The sequence below is a fragment of the Harmonia axyridis genome, chromosome 2 (genome assembly GCF_914767665.1).
Source record: "Harmonia axyridis chromosome 2, icHarAxyr1.1, whole genome shotgun sequence".
NCBI lineage: Eukaryota > Metazoa > Arthropoda > Insecta > Coleoptera > Coccinellidae > Harmonia > Harmonia axyridis.
In genome coordinates, this window is record NC_059502.1 from 21,165,975 (window position 1) to 21,189,568 (window position 23,594).

At 32.6% G+C, this 23,594-nt stretch overlaps 3 protein-coding genes across 3 annotated transcripts in view; 2 read left to right on the top strand and 1 right to left on the bottom strand.

Moving 5' to 3' along the window:
- Positions 1-9,442, top strand: part of LOC123673694 (dynein axonemal heavy chain 5) — a 43,113-nt gene extending 33,671 nt beyond the window's left edge. Inside the window, exons 46-59 of the mRNA XM_045608304.1 lie at positions 32-224; positions 1,056-1,289; positions 1,413-1,882; positions 2,275-2,523; positions 2,903-3,071; positions 3,155-3,307; positions 3,586-3,779; positions 3,953-4,166; positions 4,876-5,069; positions 6,729-6,912; positions 6,987-7,213; positions 7,962-8,081; positions 8,450-8,602; positions 9,021-9,442. Of these exons, the coding sequence (XP_045464260.1) occupies positions 32-224; positions 1,056-1,289; positions 1,413-1,882; positions 2,275-2,523; positions 2,903-3,071; positions 3,155-3,307; positions 3,586-3,779; positions 3,953-4,166; positions 4,876-5,069; positions 6,729-6,912; positions 6,987-7,213; positions 7,962-8,081; positions 8,450-8,602; positions 9,021-9,407 (3,141 nt within the window). The 3' untranslated portion in view covers positions 9,408-9,442. The remainder of the gene's footprint in view (positions 1-31; positions 225-1,055; positions 1,290-1,412; positions 1,883-2,274; positions 2,524-2,902; positions 3,072-3,154; positions 3,308-3,585; positions 3,780-3,952; positions 4,167-4,875; positions 5,070-6,728; positions 6,913-6,986; positions 7,214-7,961; positions 8,082-8,449; positions 8,603-9,020) is intronic.
- Positions 9,443-11,432: 1,990 nt separating this feature from the next.
- Positions 11,433-12,734, top strand: LOC123673695 (THO complex subunit 3). The gene is made up of 4 exons (XM_045608305.1): positions 11,433-11,729; positions 11,796-12,157; positions 12,217-12,378; positions 12,443-12,734. Exons 1-4 carry the CDS (start codon positions 11,550-11,552, stop codon positions 12,699-12,701), a joined length of 963 nt encoding a protein of 320 aa, XP_045464261.1. The 5' UTR covers positions 11,433-11,549; the 3' UTR covers positions 12,702-12,734.
- An 868-nt stretch (positions 12,735-13,602) lies between these two features.
- Positions 13,603-23,372, bottom strand: LOC123673697 (structural maintenance of chromosomes protein 4). Its single transcript, XM_045608306.1, has 18 exons — positions 22,982-23,372; positions 22,709-22,900; positions 22,479-22,655; positions 21,833-22,125; positions 21,526-21,666; positions 20,861-21,050; positions 20,623-20,805; positions 20,154-20,516; positions 19,027-19,229; positions 18,787-18,971; positions 17,767-18,002; positions 17,378-17,694; positions 15,886-16,064; positions 15,694-15,833; positions 15,454-15,618; positions 14,332-14,579; positions 14,095-14,278; positions 13,603-14,024 (listed from the first exon to the last, which is right to left on the bottom strand). The coding sequence occupies exons 1-18, from the start codon at positions 23,219-23,221 to the stop codon at positions 13,644-13,646; spliced, it is 4,017 nt and encodes a 1,338-aa protein (XP_045464262.1). The 5' UTR covers positions 23,222-23,372; the 3' UTR covers positions 13,603-13,643.
- Between the last annotated feature and the right edge of the window lie 222 nt (positions 23,373-23,594).

Consider the following 23,594-nt stretch of genomic DNA (forward strand, 5'->3'; position numbering starts at 1 on the left):
CAGGCAAATATTAATATCTAGTATTTTTAAGGGTCTTCCAAATGATGAACTCTCAGTTCAAAACGCGCTTATTGTGACAAAATCTCGTTCATACCCTCTGCTCATCGATCCTCAAACACAAGGAAAAATGTGGATCAAGAACAAGGAAGCCAACAACAATCTTCAGATAACCACTTTAAATCACAAATATTTCAGGACCCATTTGGAAGATTGCCTCTCCTTGGGTAAGAATTGGTTCGCTTTTTGCATTTAATATACCTTCCTACGTCAAAATTCCACTCTAAGTTGAAACATATATCGATGAAAATCAGAAGCGTATTTCCGTCTGAATAACAGATTGGGCAAAATTGGTGACGCCTGAACTACTACACTTAACTCTAAAAAATTGAAGAAAATGAATTCTTACATTACAATTATTCATTTATTTATTTTTTTGAGAAACTTATGATGCATTCCTTCATATTTTTTTCTGTTTTCGAGCTATAGGCCAAAATTGAAAAGACGATTTCAACATTGGTCATTATCTCCGTTCGTGTTTGTGCTGTGATGATGAAATAAAAACTAAATACAGATTTTTTCATCCAATCCAGTGGAGTATTCTCATTTTTTCCAAGGGGTTTTTTGCTGAGCTTACTACTCAGATGAATTTGTGGATAACTCATGTTATTTGTTATTTATATACCTCTTCTTAAATTCAAATTTTCAGCCAAATTTGAATTGAATAAATCATGCACAGAACAAAATTTGTGCTTCTAGAGATACAATTTTCTCAAAATATGACTCTCACTTCTCACTTTACCAAATTTCATGTACTCGTAAGTAGCTATAATATTTTTCCGAAAGTTTTGGACGACATTAAACAGATTCAATTAATGGAATTCTTCGAATTCTAAATTGGGGACAAACATTCAGATAGCTTCATCAAAATACCATTCATATATTTCATAGTGCATAGTTTTCGAGAAAACTATGGGTCAGAGAGACTATTCTATTCTATTATACTATTCCATTTTACCTTTTCCATAAATGAAAACAGGATTTTTTTTCTCGAATAGGAAGGCCATTGCTAATCGAAGATGTAGGAATCGAATTGGATCCAGTGTTAGATAACGTACTCGAGAAGAATTTCATCAAATCAGGTTCCATTGAAAAAGTTGTGGTTGGGGATAAGGAATGTGATGTCCTCAAGGATTTCATGCTTTACATCACGACAAAATTGCCGAACCCACCATATTCCCCAGAAATTAGCGCAAAAACTTCCATAATAGATTTCACCGTCACAATGCTAGGTGAGCAACTTTTTGTTATCTACACACAACACTTAGAAAGAAGTCACTTCGTTCGTAAATCAAAAACACCAGAAATGTATCTATAACCGATAAAATAATTGAATTTATCGATGTATATACCAGGTCTGGAAGATCAACTTCTTGGACGTGTTATACTGATGGAGAAATCAGACCTGGAAGAAGAACGCGTAGTTCTCTTCGAAAGTGTCATAAAAAACCAGCGAAAAATGAAGGAACTGGAGAGTAACTTACTTGGTAGATTAACCTCCACTCAAGGTTCCCTGGTGGATGACGAAGAACTGATAAACGTCCTGCAGATAACCAAATCAACTTCGGAAGAGGTTACACAGAAGCTTTCAGTATCCGCTGTAACAGAAAAGAAGATAAACATTGCCAGAGAAGAATTCAGAGCTGTTGCTGCCAGAGGGTCAATTTTGTATTTCCTTATAGTGGAGATGAGCAATGTTAACGTTATGTACCAGAACTCCTTGAAGCAGTTTTTGATACTCTTCGACAATTCAATTAACAAATCTGAGAAGAGTACAAACACCATGGAGAGGATAGATATCATATTGCAGTATCTAACGAAAGAGGTATAATTCTAATCAAATAATCATGAAGTTATCAAAGGTAAAGGTAGTTGGTTCATTAGAACGAGTTTCTTCGTGGAAGTGTAATCAAATTGTGATTGTTAATTGAACAATATATGCTTATAACAAAGAAAAGGACTAAAATCAATGAATTTTGCCTTGAAGAAAAAAGAGATAATCATATGCCGGTATCCTGAAAATTTTATATAATTCTTAGAAAACAGAAAATACCAGATTTGTGGATCGTAGATTTTGCAATAGCTTTTGCTCTTTTTTCTTTTTCAAAAATTCAAATCAACTTCACTAACGAATTCTGAAACCTATTCCTAAAATGAGAACTTTTTTCTGTCATGCTTCGATCACATATGGTGCAAACTATCTTATTGTTTCCTCAGGTTTGGTCGTTCACGCAAAGAAGTCTATATGAGCGTCACAAGGATTTGTTCACATTGATGATGGCCATGAAAATCGATTTACACAAAAACATAATATCACACGACGAATTCATGGCTTTTATCAAAGGAGGCGCTTCCTTGGACCTCAACGCTGTTCAACCTAAGCCTTTCAGATGGATCTTGGACATCACCTGGCTCAATTTGGTGGAGATTCAGAAGCTGCCAATTTTTTCGGAGATACTGTCTAAGGTGAGGAAGGCTCCATCAAAAACACATTTTTTTTTAAATTATGCTTCATCAATATAAGATCCATTTTCATATTTTTCTTCCGTTTGCACTTAGTATTTTACAATAATAATAGTTGTTTATTCCAAAGGTAATACTGAAATTTAAACCCTCAAATAAGAATATTCCGAAACAATATACTATAACTAGGTATTTCATTCATCCAAAGCATTAATTTTCAAAATATACAATGCAATGCTGCCAACTAAATATCCCAAACTATCACCAACCTCCTTTAGCTTGTATCGCAAACGTTCGTCCAAGGTTATGAATTGGATGGCAGAGCTCTCACTAGTCATCCCTAGAAAGTATTTATTCAGTAATAACAATTTCAAACATTTAGATCGAACAACATGAGAGGGATTGGAAAGTTTGGTACGACAAGGAAAAACCAGAGGAGGAGGATCTGCCCTGTGGATACCAAAAATCTCTGGATGTCTTCAGGAAACTGTTGCTCATAAGATCATGGAGTCCTGACCGAACTTTATCTCAAGCCAGAAAATATATAATGGGTTGGTATCATTTTCTTTAACTTAGACTGTACGATGATCGATTATAATGAGTGACCATTATAACTATGAAATATTTTTGTCAGATTCTCTGGATAAGGAATATGGTGAACCATGCATCCTAGATCTGGAGGCAACATGGAATGAATCTGATAGCAGAACACCATTAATATGTCTTCTTTCCATTGGATCGGATCCTTCTCCACAAATATCCTCATTGGCTAGGACTAAAGACATAAGTGAGTTATTCTTTAGTTTGATGTAGACCTCCTTTACCTTGGTGACAACCAGTGGCGGCTCATGAGTTATAAGATCAATATTAATTATAAAAGCTTTGTTACTAATGAGTTCATGCCCTTACAGAAGAAATATTCTGACTTGGAGTTGACTTATACTTACAGAAAGTTATATTGATTCTGAGTTTCAGTTTGATTATTAGAAATACCACATTCCCTTAATCGCATAGTCCTATTTTCTTCTCAGATCAATTTCTGATCGCAGTCAAATTTATCAACAGGATTGAAAGCCGTTTCTATGGGCCAAGGACAAGAAATAGTAGCTAGGGACATGATCGAATCTTCAATGTCTCAAGGAGGATGGGTGTTGCTTCAAAATATTCATCTATCACTCTCATTCGCCACAGAAGTTATGTCAATGATTGTGGATACTGAAATTGTGGATGAAAGTTTCAGAATATGGCTAACAACGGAGGTGAGAAAATTGAAACAACGTTGAGTAGTGCTTAGGTATTTCCAGGTTTGTTGTCAACTATACTGGATTTGTTAACATGATTCTTTTATTCTGTAGCTTAATGAGATTTTTTGATCGTAATTATAACATATGCGAAATATTTTATGTAAAATGATAGATACTTGTCCCTTTAGGTTCACGAAGAATTTCCTATCGGACTTCTGCAGATGGCTATCAAATTCACGAATGAACCTCCACAAGGAATAAGAGCCAGCATGAAGAGAACTTATCAGAGTATAACACAAGACTTTTTGGATTATTCGGCTCAATCACAATGGCCCCCTTTGTTGTATGCAGTTGCTTTTCTGCATACAGTTGTCCAAGAAAGACGAAAATTCGGGCCTCTAGGTAATATTGCCTGCAATAAGGGTCGCAGTTATTGATAATATACACACTTCTCGCTTTTTGCACTCTTGATTATCAACATTTGAACATTAGTGGCTCTTTGCTAGCCCGTGAGATGGCATCGAAGGCTGCGCAATTCTTGGAAGAACGCGCACGTTGATGATTATGTTTGAACACTACCCTTATTTCTTCCATAGAATCCAACGCAATCTTGAAAAAATAGGGTTCTTATTTGAAAATCGGAAGTTTTGATCAAATTTTGTTCACAATTTTTGGCGCCAAATTTGAAATACTCCATAATGATATTTCTCAAATTCAGGAGATGCTCTTTATTCCCACATCATTCTTCGAAAAAGTGAATGGAATTTACTCATAGAATATTAATTTACAGTAAAAATAATTCACATAGCAGTGACTAGAAATTTTCTATTTTCTTCATTTTTTTTAATATTTGAAAACTATTTCAGGACTAACGCATGAATTTGAGGAGTCTGTGATTGAGAACAACTGAGAGATAAAATGAAAAAAGTTTTTTTTCATTTTTTTCTACGTCTTGTATAACCAGAAATTCTGGAGTTTTGAAAATATTCCATCTGAATAAGAAATAATTATATTCCTAATTTTCAAATTTCAGAAACGTACAATTGGCAGTCGTACTTGAAACACCCTGTATATACTTTTTCGTACCTATAATCGTAATTTAAATTTTCAGGTTGGAATGTACCGTACGAGTTCAACCAAGCTGATTTCGCAGCCAGTATTCAATTCATTCAAAATCACTTGGATGATATGGATCCCAAGAAAGGGGTCTCCTGGCCTACAGTCTGTTATATGCTTGGCGAAGTGCAATATGGAGGAAGAGTCACTGATGACTTCGATAAAAGACTTCTTACTACATTCACGCAGGTAGGTATATTTCATAAGGTATATCTATCAAAACCTGCGCAGCGTATGAAACTTTTTTTTTAATCCTCATAAAGGTGAAGCTTGCCAGAGTAATTTCTGTGTTGGTAGACTGGTGGAGCGGAGGATATCCTATGATTATCCATATCTATACTTACAAGCAGTGACGGCTCGTCAGGGTCGGCAGGGTCGGCCGGGCCGACCCAAAAATTATCGGGAAATAGAAAATAATTCTAGATATTCAATTCATTCAAACTCAATCGGGGTTATCGATTTCGATATCCAAATTCCCTCGGTAATGAATATTTCCACTCAGAACAGGAAAATATAACTTATACCGGCCAATATTTTCTTTCGGACCCACCTAATATTCGATTTCCAAAGCATCCAGCGTTGTTATTCCCTTTCATAAATTGTAACAAACCACAATCGTAAATGGTTACTTTTCGTAACATCACCCCAAACAAGTTATTCCAGAATTGTACGTAACACCGTAACATTAGGTCTGAAATGTAACACAAATGTTACAATTATACAATTGCAACTCCTGGAATGTCACTGAAAGCATCTCATCACGTTAGGTCGGCCAAGAGCCGATGGCGGAACCAGCGCTACCGAGAGCGCTACGTAAAGGAAAAGATACTACGACATACGCCCAGAATACGACCACTCAGTAGAACGGCACAACAACTCGATGTTAGGTCGCTTCCCAATACACAGGGTCGGCTGGCCGGTTATCCTATTGCAGAGCGTCAAGCAGCAACGTTTTTCACTAAATCAAGTAAACGCACTAATATTCTAGACGAAATTTGCAAAAAAAGATTACCCTCTACCTCGGAAACTTGTTGGAATTTCAAATCTCGCGCTGTAAAAACAATATTCGATAAGAGAGAAGAATTAATTGAAGTATTTGATCATATCAACGACAATTTAGATGAATGGGATGATATTACAATACGTGAAGCTACCGGTCTGAAGAAAATGTTGAATGATTTCGAATTTTTGTTCATTCTCCACTCTTTTAATTTGATTTTTACATACACAGATCCCGGTTTTTCTATAATCCAGCATAAGTTATCAGATATAACTTATTGCAACGCCAGTTTCACTTCTTTATTATCGACTCTGCAAAAATTTCGCACAGAAGATGAGTATTTCATTCGCTTATATTCAGAAGTAGAAAAACTCCCAGAAGTAATGCCACCGAGTGCTAGACTTCGAAAACGTAAAATAGATTCCGAAATTCAGCTCACGGATAATTCCTCAATGAAACGGCTTTTTTGTGAAATTCTGGATTTAATTATAACTCAAATTGAAATAAGGTTTAAAAACATTTCATTACTTCATTTTTTGGAACTAATGAATTTTAATAAATTTGATATATACGTTCGTAATTTTCCGGAAATACCTTTCAAATCTGTGATCGATAATTACAGAAACTTTTTCGATAAGGATAAACTCAAACGTGAATTACAAATTTTGTACTCGGACAATGCTATCTTCGGCAATTCAAATACGCTGAATGGTATTACGGAATTCATTTTCTCAAATAAATTTGTTTCCGATGTGTGGCCGACCCACATCTCGAGGGCACGAGCCGTCACTGCTTACAAGTCATATTTAGATGTTGAACAACCTACACATTCTTTACGTTCCCAACAGGTTTGGTTCTGTGATGTCCTACTCAGACCAGGATTTGAGTTTTACAAAGGTTACAAAGTGCCCCAAACAAGAAACCTGCAAGGCTATCTAGACTACATATGCAGTCTACCGGCAACAGATAGTCCAGAAGTATTTGGTCTTCATGGAAACGCTGACATAACTTATCAGATAAACACAGCTAAAGGTAAATACACCACTTCGTTTTGCATGGGAATCCATTGTCGAAAAGTCACCATCGCTATAAAATATCTGATATAGGTATTCTGGACACCATATTGAATGTTCAACCAAAAGAAGGCGGTAGCCAAGGTGGTGAAACCAGAGAGAGCATTGTATACTGCCTGGCAGAAGATATGTTAGAGAAACTTCCGAAGCAATACAATCAGTTCGAAGTCAAAGAGGCTCTACAAAGGATGGGCGTTTTGTTACCCATGAACATTTTCCTCCGTCAAGAAGTCGATAGAATACAGAGAGTTCTAAAAGAGGTAAACTTGAAGAATTCTTTAATCATTCGGAATACAATTGTGCTGTCAGATTATATACCAATTAGTATATAAGTTTATAATTTCAATCATAAGACATCCCTCCACAAGAGCCTGAAAATAGAAATCGAATTTTTTGGTCCTTCGAGCCGGATTGAGATTTAGAATAAACAACCCGAATGTCACATTCATATTATATTCGAACAATTTAGGATTTATCATTCAATTTCGGAGTCTTCATTGTTTTCTGAGCCGAAAAAAATCCATTTCTAACGAAAACATTCTTCAGCTCCTGTACAAAAAAACAATTCAGCTGACAATCCACTGATTCCCGAGTAACAAATAGTGAAGATAATAGACTGTCAATTTCGAGATCCTTCATCAAAAAAGACCATCCGCAGCTTCCTGAACCGAAAAAATTCAGCTCCTATGTTTGAAATAACCACTGTGGGATAGTTGATCAAGCTCCTGTGAAGTGATGAAGAAACCAAATTTTCAATAAAATCGTACTTTCCATTCTCCATAAGAATCTAGGGTACAATCGACCGTGGCCCACTCTGTATATAGGTGATACATATATGAAATCATATCGGACTGATTTGAAACTTTTCGTATAGATCTATAATGAAAATTTCAAGCTTCCTACTCAATTCCATATTGATCGCGTCACTAAATTTAAGTTTCAAGATATTATTTGAATGATTATAATTTTCGATGAGATTCGCCAAATAATACTTATCGGAATTTTCAGGTGAAATCGACATTATGTGATCTCAAGCTAGCAATAGATGGCACAATAGTTATGAGTCAAGATCTCCGAAAAGCTCTTGATTCCATGTATGATGCTAGAATTCCAGATCGTTGGCTAAAGGTAATTATAAAAAAAATATATGAATATTTCTTATCTATGGACTCTTTTATTATAATTAATAAAACACAATATTTTCAATGTTTACACAGGCCAACAAAAAAATTGGTACCGGACATACAACCACTGATTTCAAATGTTTTCAATGTACTGATTTCAAAAACGCCACCAGATTTTCTGCTACAGTTCTACCCTGATGAAAAGACAACTTTACACTGATCAAATTATGGAATATCCTAGCCAATCCATGAAATATTTAAATTTAATTTGAAAAGGGATCAGTGGCTATGAATTTCCAAAAATATTATGAATCTTCCGAATGCTTCTATCGAATATATCGAATTCATTCAATATCGCAACTAATTTTTCAGATATCTTGGGAATCGGCAACTTTAGGTTTCTGGTACACCGAACTCCTAGAAAGAGACGCCCAATTCAGAAATTGGATAAACAATGGAAGACCGAACGTTTTCTGGATGACTGGATTCTTCAACCCACAAGGTTTCCTAACGGCAATGAGACAGGTACAAATTCTTCAAAAATTCTGCAGAAAAATTCATCTTATTCCCCACACCAGTTTTTTTAGAAATAAGAGTGGATTTTCTGTGCTTACAAGTAGCGCTTAGCTTGTACCATATCACTTACATTTGTTTATATACTTCGAATTTGATAACAAGCTAAGCGCTACTTGTAATTACAGAAAGTCAACTCTAATTTCTCCACGGTACTCTTGACCACGAATTTAAATGAACGCTCGTTATAATGATGAATACCTGAGAGATTCACCTATTCATTAGAATTTTTAATCATTACAAAACAGTAAAGGTTTGGCTAAGTATCTAGAAGTACTGGTGTGCCTACTCATTTTAGGAATAATTCATTTCAAAAGCAAAATAATTGATTGATAAGAAAAAGATAAAATGTGTATAATTTCAATTTCAGGATGTAACTCGTGCTCACAAGGGATGGGCTTTAGATTCAGTAGTCCTACAAAACTTGATAACCCGCTATAACAAGGAAGATCTCAAAGAAGGTCCTGCAGAAGGAGTATATGTTCATGGTTTATTCTTGGAAGGAGCTAGTCTGGATAGACGATCGAGTAAACTCATTGAGAGCAAACCAAAAGTGCTCTATGAACAAATGCCCGTTATATACATATATGCCATCAATACTACGGCTGGTAAAGATCCCAAATTATACGAATGTCCAATATACAGAAAACCGCAGAGAACAGATCAGAAATATGTGGGGTCAATTGACTTCGAAACTGATCACAACCCTAGGCATTGGACCCTTAGAGGAGTTGCTCTTTTATGTGATATTAAATAAAGTGTTAAAAAAATAAATATAAATTTGTCAGAACACTTATGTAGTTTACTTTATTACATAATGATAGAAAATTTTCAGGTAATCATCACAAACCTCAGGAATACTTCTTATTGCATTCTTTTTGAGCGCTCATTCCCTGAAGAGAGTAGAACCACAGACTAGTAATCTGTGGTAGAACGCTATATTATTTTGTCACGTTGTCTTTACCTGTATAATGCGACGGTCAAGTTCATTAATGGGCAAGTTCCGTTAACTCTTGTAACCATAAACATTAAAGAAGAATTTTGATTTCAACCTTTAAGGCTAGGAATTACTAATCAATGTTCAAATATATACTAAACAAAAACTGTAACCCTAGAACACAACTCTTTTAACACACCGAACACTAAAATATGATTACTTAACCGTTAATAATTGCAGAAATGGTAGTCATCAAAATTTAGACCCTACACATGAAATTATCGTTTGCGGCGATTTGTGGCTTGGAGATTAACTAGAAAGGCAATTCATGGTCAGGGAAAATTAGTATTTTTTCATATTCATCTTAAATTTTCTTCAACATGAAATGTTCCACCATGTTACACCTAGTCATAATCTTCCAATAAACGAACTTAAGTTGTTAGCTCTTTTTGTAAAAATGAGGGGTGGTAATTACCCCCTCCCCCCCCCCGGGATTCTCAAAATGTAAAATTTCAAAAATCTCGCAAAGAGGAAGAACGGAAATTTCTCCATAAAATGAAACAATAATAATCATTTTACTTTACTTTGAAATCGACACATCAGTGAAAAATCGGATTAGTTAACGGTTTATGAGTTCATTATCACTTTCAAGATGAGTACTTTTATTGCACTCGTCTTTGTCCGAGGTTTATTATTTTCCTTTATCAATCCGCTTTCTCGGCATCGCCCCTTATTTGCTATCTCTGATTTTAGCATTCGTCATCGGTGTACGTACACTTACCCGTTGTTTTTTTGTATCATTCTCGTCACAAAATTTCAATACTGTATTTATCATTTTTAATGCGAATTACTATTCGCATTAAAAATTGTTTGGTCAGTATTTTAAAAATTATTGTGTTTCATTCAAATTGCAATTTATTTGTGAAGACATCAGCTGTGAATTGACTATATCTACAGGGTGTTCCTAAATTGGAGGTACAAATGAAAATGACAGATTTCTCGGATCATTTCAAGAAAAAAGTCCTATAACTTGAGTCCGCAAACGCTTTGTTTTTGAGATACAGCTGTTAAAGTTCAAATTTTTCTCTTATAGCACCTTCCCTTCACAAGATATTTAACTTGAATTGGCATAGATATTCCAGTTTAAAGTTTTCTTCATGTGATATTCTAATTTTGAATGCAAATCTACAGGGTGAATTTTTTCTGGAAGGGTGCCCGCTTTTTTCCTCCAGAATTATTTTTTTGTGAACCACTGGTAGTTTAGAAAAATTAAAAAAAAAACTCTGGTTCAGTACTTCACTTATTGGTTTGTTGTAGTTTTGTGGTATCCGTTTCCGTTGATTTCGAAAAAAAAATTCAAACAGTAATTATCAGGAAAATCCAAATTATTATAAAGATCCAGTTAGCTAGCTGTGATAAATAATTTAATTATAAGTTTTGGTACTTATTTACCAACTCTGTAGCGAAGATTAACAAAGATTCGATTACTGGTTGAGCATCACAAAAAAGTAGGACTACAAGAAACACCCTGTATCTCGAAAACATAGCGTTTGGGAGCTCATGTTTATGGACCATTTCATTTTTAAAATTATCCAAGAAATCTATCATTTTTCTTCGTATTTCCAATTCAGGAACAATCAATATGAGATAAGAGCAATCGAATAATAAAAAAAAATTATTTTATTTCGAGTAATTTGGTTCAAACTTCATTATAAAACCTGTTTTTCTAAGATTATAGATATGAGTTAGCAATGTTGTCAAACATTTTTTTTTCGATTACTCCCCACAAGAAAAAAAGATCTATGGCCTTGTGTGACATATATGTATGTGACGTATGTCTATGGACGTATGTTACAGACATGACAAACTAACCCAGACTCAGAAGTCAGAGACAAACAAACCTCACTGGAATGCACTGCAAGTCTATGGTTTTGGTTTATATGCATTCTATCACATTTCAAAATGTATCAAGAAAAAATCGAAGAACTCCAAAATTATTTCAAAACTCACTCAAAATCCAAAGAATACTTAGGACACTCGGCTAAAGTACATTCAGTTGGATGGAGTTGTGATGGTAGAAGACTAGCTTCCGGCTCATTCGATAAATCAGTTTGTATATATACATTAGATAGGGATAGATTGGTACGTATATGAAATGTTTGCTCAATAAACTTATAATAATCATTTTTCCATGAAAAATTATTTTAGAATAAGGAAGTTACTTTCAAAGGACACAGTGGATCAGTTGATCAGTTATGTTGGCATCAATCGCATCCAGATCTTTTAAGCACAGCAAGTGGAGACAAATCTATAAGAATATGGGACACAAGGGTTCAAAAGTGTGTGACTACAATAAATACCAAAGGTGAAAATATAAATATAACATGGTCTCCAAATGGAAATTGTATTGCAGTTGGAAATAAGGAAGATTTGGTTACATTTATTGATGCTAGAACTCATAAAATTGAAGCAGAAGAACAGTTTTATTTTGAAGTCAATGAAATATCTTGGAATAATACTAGTGATTTATTTTTTTTGACCAATGGATTAGGTAGTGTACATATATTAAGGTAGGAAACTTCTAAATCATGTTTTTTATATAGAACTTATTTTTAAAATAATTTTTCAGTTATCCTGAATTAAAGAGACAACACATATTAAAAGCTCACCCAGGTACTTGTATATGCATTGAATTCGATCCAACTGGAAAATATTTTGCTACAGGCAGTGCAGACGCTCTGGTATCACTATGGGATATTGAAGAGTTAGCGTGCAAACGAGTATTCACCAGGTAAAATTTGTAATATTTTTCATATGAAAAGAAATTCAAATAAATTTGTTTTTGTTCTTTTCAGAATGGACTGGCCAGTTCGAACTATATCTTTCAGCCATGATGGACAACTGTTGGCCTCTGCTTCTGAAGATCTTTTGATTGACATTGGATTTGTTGAGACTGGGGCTAAAATTGCAGATATATCTGTTGAAGCTGCAACATTTACTGTTGCATGGCATCCTTCATTGTACCTTTTAGCTTATGCATGTGATGATAAAGATACTTATGATCGTAAAAGAGATGCTGGTAGTTTAAAAGTTTGGGGTTTCCAAGTTGACTGAATTATTGTGTAAATAAATGACTATTATCAGTAACATAGTATTCATAATTAAATTCAAGAAAGTTGAGCGGATTGTAAACACAATCATTCCTGAACAGAAAGACCTAGAAACTTGAAATTTTGAGGGTAGGTTCAGATCTCTCGAAGGCCTTGGTTGAGTTCATTAATGTTTACTGTCATTTTGATGGAAATGTGGCAATTTTAGGTACATATGGGTTGCTTGTGGACCGATATAAATTTAGGTCTCGAACTACTATCAATTTACCGTTTAATCCATATTTCCTCATTTCCTACTTGTAGGTACATCTGTACATAAATAAATCTCTGTATATAATTTATATTTGGAGAGAGGTGGGCTTGCTATTCCTGCCAGTATCTATTCATTGATAATAAATTTTATCACAGCTAATGATCCTAGGAATCGATGCCGAAAACATAATAAAAAACTAAATAAATTTTATCGAACTGTATGGCACTAAAATTTGGCTTTGATATGTTTGTACATGAAAAAATATTGAAACAAAATTTAGTGTTCGAAAAAAGAAGATGTATGTGTACAGGAGAAAGATGCAAAAAAATATTTCAACTCTTGAATAAACAAAAAGGAGTACTCAATACCAACAAAGAAATATATATAATATATATATATATATATATGTATAATACTTGGGTCATGTGTTGAGAGGCAAAAATATGAGATGCTTTGATTCATAATAAGGGTGAAGTTCAAAGTAAAATATTGATAGGAAGATGCTAGAACCCGTGGCTGAAAAACCTGAGATGGTTTGACCATATTCATCTACAAAAATCTTTTGAGCTGCACTTTCCAAAAATACAGTTGCCATTTGAATTGCCAAAGAAAGCGGTGCTATGAAAAGGAGAAGGTTGTAAAAAAAACAATATTCTTAAAAATAAAAATTTAATAAAACCAAAAATATTAAGATCATTCATTATCCATAGTTTCAAAAGAATCGTCTATTATTCTTTGAGATGTACCAGAATTTTCAGAGCCTATACTTGTATCCATTCGCTCATCTTCAATAGAAAGATCAGATTCTTGTGTTGGTTGTTGTGCTTCATTCTGTGTATTAACATTCATACCATTTTCAGAGGAAATCATTTTTTCCTGACTAGGTTGTATTCGTTGTTGTGTTGACTGAGTTGGAACAACCTGATCTTCTTCTTCTTTGTCATAAATTCTAGGGTCAATTGCAATACTCTTTGTACAATTGTATGTTTTATAAATACCAACCAAATGATCACATAGCTCAAACATTTGAGATCTCAAGGAAATGATTATGAATTGAGCATTCTTAGTACGATCCTGTTTCAAATAATAAGTATTTTAGTGCAAATGAATGAAGAGGTTAACCAAAAAATTTAGATATAAATACCTTGATGTAATGCCCCACAATAGAAACATTCTTGAAATCTAAGGCGGCATCAATTTCATCCATGACATATAACGGAGATGGCTTATAATAATGAAGAGCAAATACAAGAGCCAAAGATGACAATGTTTTCTCCCCACCTGATAAATTTGAAATTTTTTTCCACGACTTTTTTGGTGGCCTTACACTGAAAAAAAGTGTGTAATATTTTTTCTAATAAAATACAATGATGTCCTTTACTTGAACTGTATTCCTTCAGTGAACGGATCAAATGTGTCAACCAATTCAAAATCTGCATCTCCTCCAAGAGTGATCATTTGATACATCTCCTTGAGCTTCATGCGAATAGTTTTGAATCCTGTTAAAAATTCTTTTTTCCTTTGCTCTCTCAGATTATCAAATACATTTTTCATCTCTTGCCGTTTCTGTGAAATTTCATCTAGTTCTTTGGCTCTTTCCATATATCTGTCCTGCATCTTTCTATATTCCTAGAGAAATCAAAATTTGAAACAATTAATTCTCCTTTAAGCTTAAACAGTATCAATTGAAATTGATATGTGAATGGGAAATAACTTCTTCATTACATTCTATTCTGCAGGATGAGAATCATACAAAACAGTTTTGATCTTTGGACGTGTATTCTAGTGACTTTTCAGTATTATTCATTTTCAATTTCAAATTGATAAATGTTGTTCTTTAAATGTAACCAAAGGAAAAAATCAAACGGTGTCGAATCCTGTTAATTATTCGAGGTTCACAGATTATCATAGATAGGCACAACTAAAACTTCTGATGATTTTTATAGTTTGAAGAAAAATTCATATATCATGTGACATATTTATGAAAAGAGAAAAAAAGCAATTTTTTTGTTAAAAAATTTTTATAGTTCACATTTAGAAAACACAAGTTTGTATTATAACTTCAAAACTAATATTGCAAAAAAAATATTACACCAGTGGATTCTACTGAAAAAAGTACCTGTAGAATGTTTTTATTTTATGTTCATAGCACCACTAATATAGAAGTTATCGAGAACTTTTCATTTTTCCATTTTCTCTTATAGCTTGAAAACAGCTAAACTTATGAGATTGAGATTTCCACCAAATCAATTATCTCAAAAATCGAGCCCAAAAATATGCCCTTCATTTTTTTATAGCTCGAAGGGATTCTGAGATCCCTTCACTAGGTAACGAATTTGGGACACCCGATACAAAACTTTTCAAGCCTAGATTGTAATACTCACAGAATTTCAAATTAAAACATAATTGAGTTCACGGTCATAATAAACATAAAAATTCCAAATTGTGACTTGTGAATAAACAACATAAAATTATTAAATTTTCAGCAATATTTGGATCCTACCTGAATAACTCCAAGATTAGGTTTTTCAGATTTCAGTTTATTCTCAGCTAATCTGAGTTCTCTCTCAATTGTTTCCATATTTTTTTCATCTAGTTCTTCTTTAGTATATTTTTTCAGTTCTTCCAAAGCTATTTCTGGTATTTCTTGAAGTTTCAATTGGGAAACCTAGAAAGAAAATTCGATAATAGACAAACATTTTTTTTTATTTGATTTGATTTTTATTGATTTGTATTTATTTACCTTAACATGCCACTGGTGCATTGTTCCATTAATAGCATATATTTTTTCATTTATTGTCTTCAACCTCTGATCAACATCCACTTCTTCAGATTTCAATTTATTCAATATTGTCTTTAGCTTATCAACTTCATCCTTCAATCCTAAAAAGATGAGGATTACTTCTGTAAAAATAATTTTCTGCAATCGTCTCACCTCCAAATTCATCATCTCCACTATTAAGTTCTGTTTCTACTTCTTCTAAACACTTGAGTAATTTTGCACCATCAACTTCGATTTCTTCCCTTAGCACTTTCATTTCTTTAAGTCTGTTTTCACAGTTTGAAATATCTTGTTCCATAATAGAAATTTTTTCTGTTGATTTTTTTGCATTTCTGTTAAAAATTTAAATATGAATGTTGAAATAAATCTCACTTGACTGTTAATGAATATAAAGTTATCAAATCAGATTATTTTTTCAAGTTTCATGTAAACTATACAATTTATTTCATGAAACATTAGGAGGGATCTCAATTAGCGAAAGTTTTGCACAATTCCAAAGAATTCAAGAAACTTATTAAAGGTACCAGGGAAAAATAGCCTAAGTCACTTTTTGTTACTTTCGATCACTAATTTTTGTATAGTATAATAATACCCTGACTAAGACTTTTTTAGAATGTTTAATCATAGCAATTTGGGAGGACTAATTTTTCAGCTTGGGGGAAAGTTATATAGTAAGGAACTTCAGTCCCTTTTTTCCTATAGTTTCCGGGTAAACATAATACATTTTCGGATGTAGAGTGTGTATGAATATCAAAAAGATATATGGCAAATTGGCGTTTGAAATATACATCATTTGTTGTGATGTTAAACAGCAGGTTTGTTCCAAAGTCTATGCACATGGAATCCTGACTTTCGTCTTGAATTTAGATTTCTTTTTGAGGTTGTAAAATTCCTAAGCTCTCACCTTTTGTACCTCATTTTCGGTAGTTACATTACGAATTCTTGCTCTATGATAGTTTGTCTATGATAGCATTATGAATAGTGTATTACATTTCGTAGGAAACTGCACAATCCTTCAGAGATACTCTTCACGTTTTGGTCTCTGTTTTGAAGTCCATCAGCACTATAGCAAGCATCCCTGTTTTCGCTTTTTTGTATGAATTTTAGGCGAATAATCTAATGAAAGTCGGAATATAATTAAGAGTGTTGTTGTTATTAAATGTTGGACATATAGGTAAAGATGTGACTTAGCCTAGACTCCCATGGACTTAGTCTGTTTTTCTACTACATATGATATGATTGTTTGTTACAGCTAACCTATCCACTTGTTGGCCGGTTTGATATAGTGAAACAAAAAATCCTTTGATTGGCCACAATTTGCGCAAATGAATGATTTTTCACCTGTAGCCTTTATAAGGTATAAAAAGTGTAACTCTTTGGAATTATTTTTTGTATCAAAGCTATCATAGCAAATCATTTCGAAGTCAAAATCAATTCTAACCGTCCGTCCGGAATGTGTATGCGAAATGGGATTGAAGGTCGAGCGAAATTTTGTGGAAAAATTACATGAATTATACTAAGAGTGCAAAAGCTCATGACTTCACATCAGTGCTTTTCTAAATTTTTAGAATCTTAAAAAAATGAAATCAATTTCACTTTTTAGTTTTTATAACTTTCACAAGTTAGCAATGATTTTGCAACTAACCTTTCAGCAGTTTTGATTGCCACTTTTAGTTTATTAACTTCTACTTTAAGCTTATTTATTGAGTCTACAACTTCATTAATGGATTTATCCATTTTCTTCATTTTTCCAATGGTCTTGTCTTTTATCTCGCTAGTCAGTTTATCAACTTGTACTTGCAGCTTTCCAGCCACTTCAACAGCTGCGTCATATTCTATCTTTCTTGCTTTTATTATTCCAGTTAATTTTTTAACCTGAGCTTCGTCAGATTTTGTGGCTAGAGCTTTAGCTTCTTGAGTTTTGAGCTGTTTGAGCAGAAGAGGCAATTGTTGGGTAAGTGACTGGAAAAAAATCAATTTAAGTATATATCCTACATTATATTAAATGTTAAATTTGAAGAATATATCAATTACTTTGACTTCTAAACTGAATTTCTCATAGTCCATCTTCATTTGTTTTAGTTCAGGTTCCAAAGCATTAATTTGATTATCTAAAGCAGCTTGACGTTCTCTGAGGTATCTAAAACGATCTTCAGCTGCTTTTAATTCCCTTTCCACTTCATCCAGATCCGTTTGGCTAGTTGTAGATACAGCAACAGATTGACCCATCCTACCTCTTAGTACTGTCCTACCTCCACCACTCATGGTACCTAATTAATGTGACATGTATTAATTAGCTTATATGTAATAAAAACCACTAGGATATTTAGAAACAATCTGATATTTTCTGCTAGAGAGACTAAAGAAAATTATGAGAAATTACTCTGCCAATAGTTATGGCACCGTCTTAACATCCTTCACTTCTTAAAAATCAGTATTCCACAGTACTTTGTCTTGTAGTGTCGTTTAGTAACACTATTATCTTTCAAAAAGTTCTAATTTTCACAAACGCACCGTAAATTCGAATAAGCCTTTCGAACCTTTTATGTTTATGGGTTGAACAAATTAGACATCTAGAACGAAAAATATTGAGGTCTTGGGAATTTCATGAACAAGAACGGAATGAAGCAGTGTTGGAATGATCCTTCTGCACGAGTATTATACATTATTTTCTCCAATTTACTGAATTTTAATTGAAATCAATGGAAAATTTCCATAAATATTGTTTAGTTATTTTTGCATTGAAAGTACCAAGTACCAACATATGATGAAATGGCGGAATGGACAGATTTGCCACAGAATCAGATAAAAAAATTATATAATATAATTTTATTCTATTTTATTTTTCTTTACAACATTATCCCTTAAAATATGCATTTAGCATCTTATATGTACCCACCTAGTAAAAATACCTTCAATAAGTTGCTAGTAAGAAATGGAGAATATTTAATGGGTTTATCTTAAAAGATAAGACACTATAAACAAATATACACTCAAGAAATATTAACCTCCCTATAAGGGTGTTTATTATTCAAGGTTAACACATGCACTTACCAGTAGTTTCTATAAGATCTCCTTTCAAAGTGACAACTCTATATCTTTTGGACCCATATGCAATTCTTGATGCTTGATCTAAATCATTAGCTACTAAAGTATCTCTCAAAGAATAATAAAATGCTGTCCTGACTCGATCATCCTGAACTCGAACAAGGTCATACAAACGTGGAACATTTTCAGGTCTAAAAAAAAAAAATTCGCGATAAAATATGTGGAAAAAAAAAGAATAAAACTCACGTTTGAATTCTAGAAGTAGCATATTGACGTAAATGTTCCTGCTTTTCAAGAGCTATGAAAGTTGCCCTACCAATATCATATTGTTTTAAAAACTCTATACACCATTGTGCAGTTGAAACAGTATCTACAACTATATTATCTAATGGACCACAAGCTGTTGAAATGGCAACATCGTATTTTTGATCAATAGCTCCAAGATCACCCTGAATAAGAATAAACCATTACAATGATGATCCAATCCCATCTTTGAAAAGCCCCTAGAGGGGAGGTGTAAAATGAACTCAGATTGTTACCAATTTCAAATTCTTGAAAGCAACAAAAGTTTTCAAAATCTAATTCTGAAATTCATTTTATTGGCTTCTCCCATTAGAACTAACACAACACCATAACTAATACTTCCTACTCAAAAATAAATAGAAATAGATAGATAAATTACAATACTTTAGTTTTTGCAAAATATACATTTTACAATTCAGTAGCCAATTATGATGAACAGGTTGATGAGTATGATAAATCTATTAAAAAAAAAGGATGCGAAAATATTTTTACAAAAAATATAATCAAGTCAGAATTATCAACATATAATAAAAAAATTCAAATGGATTGACAATGATATGTGAAAAAAGTTACACAAGAATTCTACAGGGTGATTTATAAATAGATGTTTTCACTTTGTGATGATTTGGTTATGAGTATTTTAAAACGGTTAATACTTCTGCCAAATTTCGTCCTATTATCAGTTCATGAGAAAGAAAACCAAAGTTGTCAAATTGTTCTAGTGCCCCTGTCAAGATGTCTACCTTGACAGGGGACAAGAATTCAAGAGAAATTTAAATAACAAACAATACTTATTTTTGGCTAAGGAATCTGCTCGCAAAGTAAAGACAATAAATAATAGTATAAGAGTTGAAAAAATATAGTTTTCATAAATGTTGAATGTCCCACGAAAAAGAAAGAAAGATACTAAACTCATCGTTCTTTCCCCTTTAGTCGTGGACTGATGCAATCATCAGGAATATTTCTATACCTCCAATGTTACAGCAAAAAGATTCAAATCACTTGACGCCAAGATTGTGGAGGATAATTAAGAATGAATGTGCTTGAACATTGTTTCTTAAACAACTCACCAATCTTCCAAATAATCCAGGACAATTCCCTTCTGCCTTTTGTTTCATCAAAGAATCTAAAACTCTGGTCTTTGATTTAGATGCTTGCATAGAAGACCGGGATTCTTCTAAATGGGCTCGTTTTTTATTTATTTCAATTCTGATCTTTGATTCCTCCGCAATAACTAGATTCAATTCAGATGTAGCCTCCTTCAGAGATTTTTCTGTCAAGGGAATTTTAGTTTTGAGGGCAACAAGGTCCTTATGTCTTTGTTTAATGAGGGAATCGGCATTTTCATAACTTGATTTCAAGGATTCGTATTTATTTTTCTCATTCTCCTCATTGGTCATACAAAGTTTCAGTTCCGATTCAGCTATGGCATACTGAAATAATGTCATTAAATGATGTAGATATAAATAACAAATTAAGCAAAATATTGGTAAATATACATCCTATATTATAAATCTCAATTATATAATTATCACTTACCGCTGACTTGGTTTCATCTACATTCCTCTTCAATTCTAACAATTCATTTTCTAGAAGTTCTTTTTTTTCTTGCAAGGGTTTTGTTTCTGTTTTAATGCTATTCAATAGCTTTGTTTTTTCTGCATCTAGTACACTTTTCTTGCGCATTAATTCTTCCTCTTTTTTCAAACAAGCTTCTATATCCTGACGATTAATACATCAATCAAATAAATTAATGATCAAAAAATAAAATACTCACCCTTTCACTTTCTTCTGGTGTTTTTTCATATTGTAGTAACTTTTTTCTTTCCTCAGCTAACAGTTCCGCTGTTTTTTTGCGGTTTTTATTCACTTGCACCATCTCAGCTTGCAACTCAACATCTCTGTTATTAGCTTTCTCAAAAGCGTCTTTCAACATGTTTTTCTTTTTTTGAAGTGATTGATACTTTCTGAAAATAACAAAAAACATATAATTGAAGGAGAATGTTATTTTTAATGATAAATACAATATACTAATAATAGTATAAGTTATTCAAACTTTTTACAAAAATGGTAGAACTTGTGCAGTAACAAATATTCAAAACTCCAAGCTCCCAAGCAATAGGACTTTGTAGTTAAGATATAGTATGTAATCAATATCGTTGTACCATTATTTTTTAATTTTATGATTTCATGTTGATCATGTATTTCTGTTTCGAGCTTTTGAAATTAATTAAATCCTGTAGTAACTAAAATCAATGAAATGTAACAATTAATTCTCATTTACACAAATTTAGGATCCAGGTAGAAATTCAGATATTTCTATAGACTTATATAGGTGCAGTAATGTTGCACATATAAATGGTATTTTCTGGGTGCTATTCATCATGAATCATAGTTCAATATAAAAACAGCTTGAAAAATTTGGAAATATTTCTTACTTACTCTGACTGTTTATTCAACTTTTCTTCCTTTTCTTTTTTGAGCTTTTTTGTATTTTCAATTCTCTCAGAAAGTTCATCCTTGGCAGTTTGAACTTCAGTTTTGTCTTCCTCTGATCCTTTCAGTTCATTTTCCATATCGAATCTGAATAGTATTCATTAAATTAAATGATCTGGACTTACAATTTACTTACATAATCATTTTCATATTAATATGATTTAATTTGATTTAATAATGATAATTATTTTCAAAGAAATAATAGCAAATGGAAATGTTCAATGATCAGAATGTATAGTTAATGATTACATACATATTTTTTTGGTATAAAACATTCTTGCATGAAGTCACAATATTTTCTGTTTTCAAATAATCAACGGCTGCTTCCATTGGTCCTTGTAATTCTTCCATTTCTTTTTGAACTAGTTTCAATCTATTAACTTTTTCTGATCTAGCATCAGTTAATGTTTCTACTCTTTCATTCAACTGTTGTAGAGGCTTAATATATCTAGATGTTCCAATAATATCTTCTAAGTATTCTAACATACCAGGTTCACTTGGATTATCAGCCTTACATTTCATCATTGCAATTTGTTCTACTTCACCCTTAAATTATATGACAGATATAATGTTCAATGAATCAAATTCATATTCATCAATTTATTACTTAAAAACTACTGCAAATAAATTCATATTATTATAATTATCAATGTCAGTGTTAGATTTTGAGTTCTTCATATTTATCTTCACACAAAATAATTAATATCAGGAAAACTAGGACAGAAATAATTGAAGATATTGAGTTTTTCCACATTTGTGAAACATAAATAAATTTTAAAAAATCTCCAGAAATGTAAAAAAGTCAACATCTTCAATTTTTCCTACCCTATTTTTTCTAATAATTATTCTGTTTGATATCATAAGTACCATTAAATTAATCAATTGTAAAAAATTTTCACCTGTAGAATGAGGAATCTATTATGATCTAAATCAATTCCATGTTTTTTCAACAATATTGCAACTTCTTTGAAGTGTACCCTAGATCCATTTAATGTATAATAAGAAGAATTATCTTTCATAGCAGTTCTAGAAACCACAAATTCGCTCCCAGGAACTATATCATATTCGTCACCCTCCTTGAATATAATAAATTAACATATGAGAACATAAAATGAAGATAATATATTACCTTGTCAATAATTTGAGCAAAATGCACTTCAACTGTGGCAGACTGAACATTTGGATGATTTTCAGAATTATGAAGTAAAACTGATACTTTTTTGCAGCGAATCTTTGTAGCTCTATAGCCAAACACAAATAACATGGAGTCAATAACATTGCTTTTACCACTACCATTGGGTCCAACAATTGCATTGAAACACTAAAATATATATTTGTACGGAAATAAATCAACGACAAAATGAATTAGAAGATCAAAATTACATCAGATATTGAAACATACTTTATGGAATGGACCTAGTGTTTGTTCATCTGCATAACTTTTAAAATAATTATTTACAATTTTTTTTATAATTAAGCGAGGCCCATTAGGATCAAAGGAACAGACTGGTTTTGTAGGGGGTGGAATGTAAATTCCATCTATTCTTGTGCCTTCATCATCTGAAATATTTACATCATCGTCTTCTTCCATTGAATTATTTGGAGCTGTACTTTTCCTTCTTTTATTTGAAGGTGGATCCATATTTATTATATAAAAACCAAAATCTGATGAAACTAATATGAAGCATACAATTCTTTATAAGAAAGCATCAAAGCATCATATATCATATGTAAAATATACAAACTTATAAACAATAGGTTACATCTTTTTATGTTCGTTAAATTTGAAAATTGGACGAATCACAGAAAATTTGATAGGTACATATTCAGAGAATTCAAAATCGAAATAATAGATTTTATCAACTTTTTCATGACATTTTCCGATAAAATTAGTAAATTGAGTTGAAAAGGATCCAATTTTCAATGCTAATACTATTATTATTTGAAGCCTTTAATTGTAGAAACGAGTAAAACTTGGCACGAGATACTGAAAAATTAAACTCTATGACTATGAC